Genomic DNA, 12761 nt, shown 5'->3' with positions numbered 1-12761 from the left:
TATAATTGTGTTATATATTCTTCTACATACATTTACAACATCAGATAGTTATAATATTTGTCTTTGTCACCAAACATAATTTTAAAAGTCTAGGGGAAAAGGAAAATCTTTGTATTTACCAGTATTTTGCTTACCATAATCTTCCTTCCTTCCTTCCTAATGTTCCAGGTTTCTTTCTTTTGATGCTTTCTTTCTGTTTAGAGAACTTTGTGTAGCCATTGTTTTGGTAGGTCTGTGGGTGCCAAATTCTCTAAGCTTTCGTTCTTCATCTGAGATTGTCTTAATTTCCCCTTTATACTGGAAGGATTTTTTTCCCCTAAGTATAAGAAACTATGTTGATAGTTCCTTTCTTTTAGCATTCAGAAAATATTGTGCCACATCCTTCTGACCTCTCCATGATGTCTGATGGTGAATTCTGTAATTCTGATTGCTTCCTCACTACAGGTAATATGCCATCTTTTTCTCTGGTGGTTTTCAAGATTTCAAGAGTTTTTCTGTCTGTAGTTTTCAGAAGTTTAATTATGTGTCTTTGAGGAGTTTATCCAATAAGGAATCAGAATCTGTAGGTTTATGTTTCTTGCCAAGTTTGAATTTTTGGCCATCATTTCCTCAAGTACTTTCTCAGCCCTTGCAGGGACTCTGATGATACAAATGTTAGATCTTTTTATAGTTTCACAGGTTCCTGAGGCTTTTTTTTTTTTCATTTTAGTGTCTTTCTTTTGATCAGATTGAATAATTTCTATTTATCTTTCAGGTTACTGCCTCCTTCCTTCATCGCCTTCATTCTACTGTTGAGCCATCCACTAAGCCTTTTATTTTATTGTGTTTTTCAATTCTAAAATTTCCATTTAGTTTTTGATAACTTCTTTTACTCCACTGAGATTTTCTTTTCTTTTCTTTCTTTTTTTTCCTAAGGCTTTCTGTTTTTTCATACGTTTCAAGCATGCTTGTAATTGCATTGTAGCATTTTTATGATGGCTACTTTAAAAACATTGTCAGATAATTCTAGCATTTCTGTAATCTCAGTGTTGGCATCTATTGATTGTTTTTATTCAAGTTAAGATTTTTCTGGTCCTTGTTTGACATATGATTTTCTCTTGAAACCTGGACATTTAAAAAAAAAATTGTTTTTGTAGACCCTGGATCTCATTTAAACCTTTCTTTTTTAAAAAAATTTTTTTTTAATTTATGCATGAGAGACAGAGAGACAGAGGCAGAGACACAGGCAGAGGGAGAAGCAGGCTCCATGTAGGGAGCCCGATGTGGGACTCGATCCCAGGTCCCCAGGATCACACCCTGGGCTGTAAGGCGGCCCTAAACCGCTGAGCCACTGGGCTGCCCCTCATTTAAACCTTTCTTATTAGCTAGCTTTTTCTGACACTACTCTGACAAGGGAAGGGGGAGCATGTCTTATTATATTGTCAGGTGGAGGTAGAAGTACAGATTCCCCACTTGGCCCCTATTGATACCAAAGGGAAGAGAGGCTATTTTTTACTATTGGAGGAATGGGAGTTCTGGCTACATGGTCTTCATTGTGAGGGTTCCTTTATTACTGCTGGATCACTAGAGTTAATGATGCCTTCTCTGACACCATGTCAGTGAGGAGGAGGTAAAGCAGCTTGTTACCCTGTGAGGAGGGTGTGGGAGTGGAAGAGAGGCTCCTCTGGTGATCTCCACTATGTCATAAGGTAGAGGACTCATTACTGGCTGGTGGGAATGAAAGTCCTGCTCCTTACGTGGCATTCTCTGACTTCACCCTGCTAAGGGTGTTTGGGTGCCTTATTATAGCCTCATGAGGGTACCAGTCTAGGCTCCCCATTTAGCCTTTGCTATTGTCAGCAAGGTTAGGGTCACCATTTGTTTTCTGTAGTGTTTGATTGGAAGGGAGCAGTTACTGTCTGAAGGTTTTCTGTTTTGCTGACCTTGCTCCTTTCATGGTCTTTTGGCAAGAGAGAGAGGCATTTTAGGATTTTTTTTTTTTTTTTTTTTTTGCCTGTGCCCATTAGCATTTTTAGTGACTGCTTCTCCTACAAGTCTGAGATATATGAGACAAAAAGAAAACGTAAGGAAGTCACCACTGTGTCCTTCTGTATGTCTCAAGGTCCCTAGACAGTCTGCCTTCTTCTTGCATCTTTCAGAATCTACTTCTGTTTCTTTTATATATAATGTCCAGGGGTTTTATTTGTGCTTAGCAAGAGAGAATAGAGTACATTTATTTCACCTTGCTACTTTAATTTTTTTTTTTTTTGGTCGTAGAACAATTATCCTGCTTTAGCTTTAGCTGTCCCTTCCACTAAAGCTTTTAAGAAAATATTTCTTTAGATCTCAAGGAATACAGTTAACACTATAAATGAGTGGGACTGCTATTCTAAGTTTATTTCGGAAGAATGACAAAGAGCAAAAGGAACTGGGAGGATATAAAGTATCTTCCCAGATGGAGGTGTATTTACTTCTATCGAAGCTGTACATCATGCATGGAGAGTCCTATAGAAATATAATAATTTAGGGAAAATTTTCCTAATTTTCAACTGCAAAGATTTAATTTTCCTCAGAACATATCTGGCCCCTTGATTTTTACATTACTTGAATTGCTATGTAAATGCTTCACACTTTCTTTCCAAGTAGATTGTTCGAGATTAGACACCTTTAAATGTGATTTCCTCCGAATTACATAATAAATCCATCCAATAATGCTTGGGAGCTAGGCATTCAATATGTATGTACTCACTGAGTAAATGATAGAATGAATGAGTTATTTATAAAAGATATATATATTTTTAAGGATTTATTTATTTATTTGAAAGAGAGCACTGTGGGAGGGGCAGAGAGAGAAGGAGCCAGAATCCCAACCAGGCTCCCCACTGGTTGGACCCTGAGATCATTATCTGAGTAAAAACCAAGAGCCACACATTCAACCAATTGCACCACCCAAGCTTCCCCCAAAATAATCTTTTTCTTTTTAATTTTTATTTATTTATGATAGTCAGAGAGAGAGAGAGAGGCGCAGAGACACAGGCAGAGGGAGAAGCAGGCTCCATGCGCCAGGAGCCCGATGTGGGATTCGATCCCGGGTCTCCAGGATCGCGCCCTGGGCCAAAGGCAGACACCAAACCGCTGCACCACCCAGGGATCCCATCTTTTTCTAAAGATTTGGTAGTGTACACATTGTTAGTTTAAGGACTTGTAGTTTCTCTTCAATTTTATTTTGGAGGATTCAAATTTAAATTCATATACTAGTGTGTGTTTGGGGCATATTTATGGGCACTATGTATTTTGAGGCCTAGGTTTTCCTGTTCCTGCACTCATAGTGGAATGAGTTGCATTGACAATCACCTACCCTCTACCTTCATCACATACACACATATATTACACACACAATTGCATATGCATGCCCATTTTCTTGTTAATGTAAACATTTGTGGGTCAGAGGTAGTATACATAACTTCACTTTCCAGGAGTATTTCTGAGGTGCATTGTGATACTTTTCAGATAAAGATCACCGCTGTCACTCTTGGTCCTTTCTCTGCCCTCAGTCCTTTCTGTAGGACTAATGTAGTCTTTTCTATAGGACTACCTTTTGATGGAAGAAACCTGGAGGCAGGTTTCTGCTGATTACCATGGAAGCCCTTGCTCTACCCCGACCCTCCTAGGTGGGGGAAGTTGCCCAGTGTCTGCAGAAGCTTCAGTGAGGTTTAAACCCACTGCTGATGTGCCTGACTTTTCATTGGGATTCCTAGAGGCTGTGGGAAGAGACAGTTTCTGGCATTTCCACTTGGAAAATGGAAAACAATTTCTCCACAGAAATAGCATTGCAAAACACAGTCAGGTATTACTGCAGACTAGTACAGAGTAGTTCAGGTATATTATAGACTTATTATACATGTTTCAGACTGCTGTAAGGACTTAACCATACTTTTCTAATATTGTTTTCATGGGAAACAACTTATGAGTTCCAAACAACTGACTTATGAGCAGGCGTGGGTTTATAAATAGAAGACAGGCTGAGTGCCTCCAGGCATGTGGTTCTACAGGTGGGATTGGCAGGCATCGTGCCCTTAAAATGCAAAGTTCTCAGAAGGCAAGGATAGGATCTGTTTTGCTTGCACATGTAGTGCACTCTATCACTGTATTAAGTGATCCTGGGATGAGTTTTTTTTTTTTAAATCTATGTATTTATACATCTATCTGTTCGTATTGTGTACAGAAAGAACACCTACATGGGTTCAAATCTGCTTTTTTGTGACCATCAAAATACTACCTGGAGTTTTACTTAAAATCAGTGAATTAGGGGATCCCTGGGTGGCTCAGCGGTTTGGTGCCTGCCTTCCGCCCAGGGTGTGATCCTGGAGTCCCGGGATCAAGTCCCATGATTGAGTCCCATGTTAGGCTCCCTGCATGGAGCCTGCTTCTCCCTCTGCCTGTGTCTCTGCCTCTCTCCCTCTCTCTCTCTGTCTCTCATGAATAAATAAGATCTTTTAAAAAAATAAAATCAGTGAATTATAAATGTATCACTTCATAGAGTCCTTTATTGGATTAACATAATGAAATAATTAATTTGTAGATTTGATGGATTTTGAGATTGCACAAAAAACAAAGCATCCTACCAGACTACTATTTCAGGGGACTTAGCTGTCAATAAAGTGGATAAACTCACTCATATATTTTTTTTTTGACAAATAAATTGAAATGGTGGCATTATCTGTTTACTTTGGGAAACTTTATTGAATAATCACAATTTAGAATGTGTGTAGACACAAATTAAAGGCAAGGTGTCTGCTGTGAAGGAAATTATAACAATAAAGAAAGTGGAAAATAGAACTGGAAAATCAACCATGAATGGCAGAAGTGCATAACTATGGAGAGAATGGAATTACAGATGTCAACACATTATCATCCAGATGGAATCTGAAGTCAAACAAACTCTGTATTAAAATATTCTGTAAGAATAAGTCAGAAGGTAGAAAATAAATGGTCAAGTTCTGATTATAATAAGATTGTCCTCTCATTTTTAATCATGTCCCACTATCCTTTATACTTTCTTTTATTTAGAAGTACAACTATTGGCTACTTGTGGGACCTTGGGCAAATTACTTGCCTAAGCCTAATTATTCATTTCTGAAGTGTGGGTAATTATTCCTATAGGATACATTTGTTTGATCAGACTAAACTAATGCATGTAAAATTCTTATCAAACTTTCTTATACATAGGTAAAATAATAGTAGCCGATATTTTCACTTTTGCTATGGCTGCTTGTTATATTGTTAGCAGGTTCTGTAATGTCAACAAGTCAAACTACATTTTTTTTCTCACAGAGTGCTTCAGATTCTACACTATGCTGTTAACCTAGGTGAAATGAGTTTAGAAAGGTGAATTTGCATCAAGGATACCAGAACCCTATCTTAATAGTATTCATGGATGAACTACATAAAAGTATTGATACTTCCCCCTCAGAATTCCTATATGCTTCAAATATGCATTTTTATGCTAGCTTGCAAAGAGCAAGCTAGCAGGCATATGTCGAATATATCATGGGTTTGATTCCAAACCACTGCAATAAGCCAAAATTGCAATAAAGTCCATTGATTTTTTGGTTTCCCAGTGCATATAATAGTTGTGTTTACACTACTCTGTAGTCTGTTAAGTGTGCAATAGCATTGAATCTAAAAAAGTTATACACACCTTAAAGATTGCTTCACACTGGGTGTTATTCTGTATGTTGGCAAATTGAACACCAATAAAAAATAAATTTATTATTAAAAAAAAAAGATTGCTTCATTGCTAAGAAATGCTGACCATCATCTGAGCTTTCATTGAGTCATGATCACTGATCACCATAATAAATAATGACAAATTTTGAGGTATTGTGCGAATTACCAAAATGTGATGGAGACATGGATTGAGCAAATGCTGTTGAAAAAATGGCACTGAACCTTGCTCGACACAGGGTGACCAAACCTTTCATTTGTAAAAACTATGTGAAATGCAATAAAATGAAGTATGCCTGTAAATTATTTTATTTTTAGTATAGTTTCATTAAGGATCTTATTTTTGGCTTGGGTTTGTACTTTAAACTCTTGTAAATGTTCATGATCATTCTTCTACTCTTGGCTTTCTATCATTTCTACTTGCATAAGCCTTGCTTTGTTCTTTTCATTTAAGTGACTTTAAATGCTCTTAAAATCTGGTAATAGGGCAGACTGGGTGGCTCAGCAGTTTACTGCTGCCTTTAGCCCAGGGCGTGATCCTGGAGACCCAGGATCGAGTCCCACATCGGGCTCCCTGCATGGAGCCTGCTTCTCCCTCTGCCTATTTCTCTGCCTTTTTCTCTCTCTGTGTGTCTCTCGTGAGTAAATAAATAAAATCTTAAAAAAAAATAATCTGGTAGTAAATTAAGTTTGTTTATTCAGTTAATCACCAGTCAGTATCTACTATAGGCTAAGCACTGTGCTAGGGATTCTAATTTGAGTAAGAAATGGTTTCTGTATTCAAGGTTCTTATTGTCTATTGCAGATATGATCATATTACTGTTGTTGAAACCAGGGAGGAATCACTTTTCAGCTTATTTACTTTTTCACTTGAGTTTTGTCTTTAAAATGTTTTAAGGTACTTCTGAAACTTTTTGATATTTCCAATTTTCATAGCTTCAGAATCTCAAGTAGCATAGTCCTTAGAGCGTAGGCTTTGGATCCAGACAGACTACATGGACTAGAATCATGACTCTTACTATTTCCTAGCTGTGTGACCTTGGGTTAAGTAACCACTTTATGCCTCAGTTTCCTCTTCTATTGTAATGAATTATTATATACTAAGTGCATAGAACAGTGGCAGGCACACAGTAAGCATTGAATAAATGTTAGGTATTATTATTAGTTTCTTTAAAACATCAGGAAATCTAATTCTGAATTTTAGGGGTAAATTATTTTATAATTGCTATTTTATTAGTCTTTTTTTTTTTTTTTTTAATATGTTATCCATCCATTCAACAGAGAGAGAGCAAGCACAAGCAGGGGAAGCAACAGAGGGAGGAGAAGCAGGCTCCCCACCAAACACAGAGCCTGATGTGGGGCTCGATCTGAAGACCCTGAGATCATGATCTGAGCCAAAGGGCAGACACAACCAACTGAGCCACCCAGGCGCCCCATATTAGTCTTTATAGTATCTCAGAAACAGGCTTCTGATGTTAAGTGTATACAATTATTAATATTACAAGAACTTTCTCTTTTTTAAAAGTAATCTCTATACATAGTAGGAGGCTCGAACTCACAGCCCTGAGATCAAGAGTCACATGCTTTACAGATTGAGCCAGTCAGGTGCCCCCAAAACTTTCTTTTTAATAAAGGATTTTTAGTTTCTAATAACATGAACTCAAGAGCAAGGTGTTGCCAAGAGAGAGACCATTTAAGCAAGTGAAGGCCTTTGTGACAGAACCTATGTCCTTTAATATATAATTTCTTAGAATTTTTTAAGTTGAAATATGGACTTAATATTGATAAATTTATATATATTTAAACATGTTAATTTGATTTTTAAATCTCTGAGCACAGATATATGATTTTGGTTTATATTTAAGTTCGGGAGAATTATGCAGGTACTTTAGAGTAAGATTCTCTCTTCTGTTTAAAAGTTGTATTTCTCAGAATCACAATGAGAGTTAATCTAAATACATAAAATTGCTATAGCAAAAGAAAATCTGACTTACAAATACCTTATATTTTTTTGGTCCAAAAGAGGTATAAGCATTTTGAGTTATGGCATTTAATTATTTAAAATTACCAAAAGGCAGACAATGTTTATTCCAGGTTTATTTAAAATTTTAATTTCAAATGAAATGTGAGACACTGATACATAAGAATACAAAGATGGCAAATAACCTAATTCATCTTCCCGGTTTGTTCAAGCCTCCAGGCACCAGTCAAATACCGAAGTCGTATAAAAAGTAGATCCTTGCCCATTTGTAGCCAGCTCCAAAATGGAACTAATTTAGAACCTATGATTAAAAAATAATTAAAAACGAATTAACTTAAACTCTGGAGAAAATATATTAATTAAAATTATATTTTATATTCAGTCTTACATGACCTTTGTGACCTTCCGGTTACCTTAATTTACTTTTTATATTATGTATGTATGCATATATTTATGTATATATTTAATTCCATCTGTACATTTAAAAATGACTTTTTAGGAAAATTTTCATGTTTCACATGCTACTTTTCAGTTTCATGTACTGCAGAGAAGTAGGTACATTTCCATACATAATATAAATTAATAATCTGGGATAAGAAATCCAAGACAAAAACCCAATTTTTATTCTAATTCTACTAAAGACTCTCAATCAGCTAAAAGAAAAACAATTTTAGCTAAGACATCTTGTCCAGTGGTTGCGAAATGGCAGTGTGCCAAGCCCAGTTGACTACAGGAGATCTGCCTCCTGGAGCATGTTTTAAAAGCTTGTATTCCTTGATTTTATCCTGTGGAACTGTTTTTTTTAATTAAGTCAAGGGTAGACTGCAGGTCGGGTAACTGGGGTGCTGGATGGTAAAGTGTCATGGCGAAGATCAAAATACCAACAATTTTCTAGATTTAAACCCAAATATGCTAGCTTCTTCCTCTTCTCTCTTTTCTTCCCCAACTTTATTGAGGTAGAATTGACAAATAAAATTGAAATAAATGTAAAGTGCAGAATGTAAGGATATATATATCCACATATATATACTTATGTACATATACTGTAAAATGATTACCTCAGTCAAGTTAATTAACTCATCCATCTTAATTTTATTTGCATCATTTTTTTTTTTTATTTGCATCATTTACAAAAGAATTAAACATCTTCAAAGCTGAAGTGAGTGGTTTCACTAATGACAAAAACAAAACATCTTGGAAGTTAAATGAAATTGGGAATGATCTAAATTGTGGAGATTTCATATGGTCCTATTATAGGGAGGAGGGACTGAGTATATATGGGCAAGGATTCTAGAATGACTAACAGAAAACTACACATTGAGTGTCCATTAACAAAAAGTAATACACAACTGTCTCTGAAATGCACATGAGAAAATGATGTAAATACGAAACACATTTTTACTTTTTCCCATTTCAACTTCCCATAGAGTCTACGCTGGGCGCAGATCAACACATCAGATCCTTACAAGTCTGAGCAATCCTTTACCAGCTTCTGAATCCCCTTTGACCTAGGCCGCTACTGTGGAGAGTAGTTAGATTTTTCTAAGTTAAACTGATTCAGCAAGATTCCAAGAGGTTTGAATTTGTTTTAGACTCTATAGTTTGTATGATTCCCAGACTAGTTCTTAATCTTCTCCTGTCCCTAAACATTCATGGTTCCAGAACAATAATGGCATACTATAAGAACTACTTTCTAAGTGGAAGCCATGCTCAGCTGGGGAGGGGTGACTCTGAAAGTCTCCAGTTGACTGTTAACTGCTTCCATACTATGAATTAATTTTGATGCATTCTAAGGTAAGCAAAGGGGAAAACTAGAATATATTTTCAGTTCTATAAATTATAAGCTAAGCTTTTTCAAACAGGAATTATTAAGAATTATGATAGATTTCACATTATTAGAGATCTTAGAGATTTTCACATTTTTTGGATATATGTACAGGTACCAGTTAAAGATTGGCTCTGAACAGACTATGGACATTTGGAGTAAAAACAACTATAATTCCTTATTTTGCTCTGCATGGTGGCTTATAGGTACTCAATACCTACTGAGTAATGAAATAAGACAATAAATGAAAGGTGATACAAACAAAATTTATCTCAAAAGACTTAATCAAGCTTGTTTCTAGCCTCAGATTGCCATGATCCTGTCCGTTGTAGAAGTTTTACTGAATTTCATGGGCCGGGTAGGAGGCCTATTGAAGACCCCAGGAAGAGACTGCATGGATAGAGAAGGCAGGATGCCATCTAGAGGATGGAGGGGATTAGGAGGCAGAACTCTCTATGGAACTGCCCCTTCTCAGTCAAGTCAGTTGAGTAGGCCCTGATGGGGGCAGCCAGCTAACTTTACAACTGTATTGTTACCTACCTCCACCACCACTTAGTATCAGCTGCCACATGAACAAATATACTCACCTTCAATTTCAGTCCAGTTCACAGCAATCTCTGCTATTGGAATTTTAAAGAATTGTGCTATGTAAAGTAATTCTACATCAAAAGCCCTGAAACAGAAAATATATTGATTTTTATTCTTAAAAAGAGAAATAGAATGTAATTAAATCTCTACCTGGACATGTTTTAAAGAAACTTATAAAGCAGATATATAGCTTATATAGTAAAACTGAAAGTCAGATTCTTAGAAGGTCAAATAAAAGGTTAAGTAGTTCAGGAGCTTCAAGGTAAATAATTTAGTGTGTCACTGCATAACATTTAAATGAGAAATATGGTGTCCCTATCATAACTCAGAAGCTCCCAGGGGTAAAATTGGGCTGTAAGAGAAGATTTAATCATGCAAATTTTCAAGATTGATGGTTTTCAATCCCAGGCTTAACTAGCTGAAGGTATAGAATTGATAGCATTTTCAACTGATTTAGAGAGCTGATAAAACAGAACTCTAAGCAGCTCTTGGAGAAATGTCAGTCACTTTAGAGTAACTTGATTACATTCTCTACCATCAAAGGATCAAGGATTCTTTTTTAAATACAGGGTTGCTTAGGGCCTTGCCTTTTCCTTTTCCTTTCCCCATGCCATTCTGGGCAAGACAGTACTGCCAGCTGTGGAAAGTGAAAAGCCACCTTAGATTAGTCTGAAATGCTCTTTGGGTATAAGCAAATATATACATGGGAATAGATATATTGTCTCATTTTAACTTAATCATTAAAAGAATTTCTAGTCTGAATTCCCAGTTCATCCTTCCTTCTCCCAGTAGAAAGCTCTGAAAGCTCCTCCTCAGTTACCCCTTGGTTTAGGTGAAATCTGCTTCCCCTAAAGTTTCTGAATCCTGACTTAGAAGTTCTCCTGGATTCCACTTACAAATTCTCTGAAGCCAGTTTCTTTCTCTCACTGGCAGTGAGCTCAGGGAGAGAAGCCCCACTACCTGTTAAATCTCCTTCATGCTCTTCAAACCAAAAGCGCTGGGGTCCTTTACTGTTTTGCTTTCATCTTGTGCCCGTTAAGCAAGCCCCAACCCTCACTTTCTAGACTGCAAGGGAATACACTTCAGACTTCCAGGGGTTGGTTTCAAAGTATTAGCACAAACAAAAAAATACCTAAAATCCATTTCTATTTGATTTTCCTCCCAGAAAACTTGAATTTGGGAGCTTTGTTTTCTTGGCCACAAAACTACTACTATGCACTCTGTGACTAGTTTAAATCCCAAGTATTTATATAATTCACTATGAAAACTATTTTTTTAAAGCACTTAATTCTTTTTCTTATCCTAATAAAATATTTACTTAAGATGATAAAACAATCTACAAAAGCTTTCTTTGTGTTATTAAAAAGATTGCATATAAGTTCTGTTAACTAGCATGGGACACTCAAGAAAGGAGGAAATTATTTGAATATTAAGCCTGGTTAACCCTTAACCCTCTCCTTTAACACAAAACAAAACAATACCTAAAAGGCTGAATTAGTTCTAATGATATTCAATAATCTAAACAAGATTATTAAGTATTCTAAGGATATCAGCATATAGAGTGACTTATCAAAGACGTAAAACAACACAAGGAGTGGGGGGAAGAAAAGCACTAATTAATTGAATTTACTTTATATTAACAAAAAACTGAAAGGGCTATTCACCTTCTACTTCTACTATTACTTTTACTCTATCCTCTTTTAACATTTTAAAACAGACATGAAGATGTTTACTTAAAAAAAAATGTATCGTTCACATCATCATATTATAAGAGACCAATCTGTTACCAAAGCAAACATAAGTAACATACCAAGTATTTCTGCATAGAGCCTTATACTATTGTACAGAAACAGTGTAAGGGTTAATTTCCAAATCAGATGCCTTAGTGTTTTGTTTTGTTTTTTTTTTAAAGATTTTATCTATTTATTCATGAGAGATATACAGACATAGGCAGAGGAAAAAGCAGGCTCCATGCAGGGAGCCCAATGTGAGACTTGATCCCAGGACTACAGGATCACGCCCTGAGCCAAAGGCAGGTGCTAAACCACTGAGCCACCCAGGCGTCTCAACCTTTGTGTGTTTTTGCAGATGTGGGGAAGGCAGAGCCACTGTTTTCTTTTGTTACTCAGTTCCTGGTATAGCTGTGACCTCACAGATACATTCCTTAAGAACAAAGAGTGTGTTGATACTCTGTTAAACATAGCAGACATACACATATCCTACTGCTCCCTCCTGAAACCCCCCTAAAATTAAAACAACAGTGATGGAATAAACACATAAGAACAAAGAAGAAATGAAAATAATTTTAAAAAATTGGGAAAAAAAATCTGAAACTTGGAAAGTAGTTGGTCAACCAGCAACTAAGAAAAGTAGATTGTGACAATGGGAGAAGCCTAGAAGCAGATGAATGGGTACTGCAGAGTGCCCCTCAAGGCTTAGGCATCACTAGCTTCTCTGCAAGTGATGTCTGCAAGTGGTGCAGGTGGGGCATTACAAGGGAGGGCCCACAGAAAATCTCTATGAGATTTTCCTTTGCTCAAGTTGGTTCTGTAAATGCTGGCAGCCGGGCTCATACTTCCCTGGCAGGAAATCGAGAGATCCACTTTAGTGAAAACAACCAGTCCAAAGATAATGATAGTTGGGATTTTACCGCACAAAGTG

At 36.5% G+C, this 12761-nt stretch overlaps 1 protein-coding gene across 4 annotated transcripts in view; it reads right to left on the bottom strand.

The window, feature by feature from the left end:
* Nucleotides 1-7785: 7785 nt before the first annotated feature.
* The window catches only part of ALG5 (ALG5 dolichyl-phosphate beta-glucosyltransferase), a 48655-nt gene continuing 43679 nt past the window's right edge, over nt 7786-12761 (bottom strand). For all 4 annotated transcript variants that reach the window (XM_077868017.1, XM_077868016.1, XM_077868015.1 and 1 more), the window contains exons 9-10: nt 10100-10185; nt 7786-7988 (exon numbers count right to left, since the gene is read on the bottom strand). In XM_077868017.1, the coding sequence (XP_077724143.1) occupies nt 7873-7988; nt 10100-10185 (202 nt within the window). In that variant the 3' untranslated portion in view covers nt 7786-7872. The remainder of the gene's footprint in view (nt 7989-10099; nt 10186-12761) is intronic.

Source organism: Canis aureus, chromosome 24 (assembly GCF_053574225.1).
Source record: "Canis aureus isolate CA01 chromosome 24, VMU_Caureus_v.1.0, whole genome shotgun sequence".
NCBI classification, from domain to species: domain Eukaryota; kingdom Metazoa; phylum Chordata; class Mammalia; order Carnivora; family Canidae; genus Canis; species Canis aureus.
Note: the sequence above shows the minus strand (reverse complement) of the source record. Positions and strands in the feature narration are given on the sequence as shown.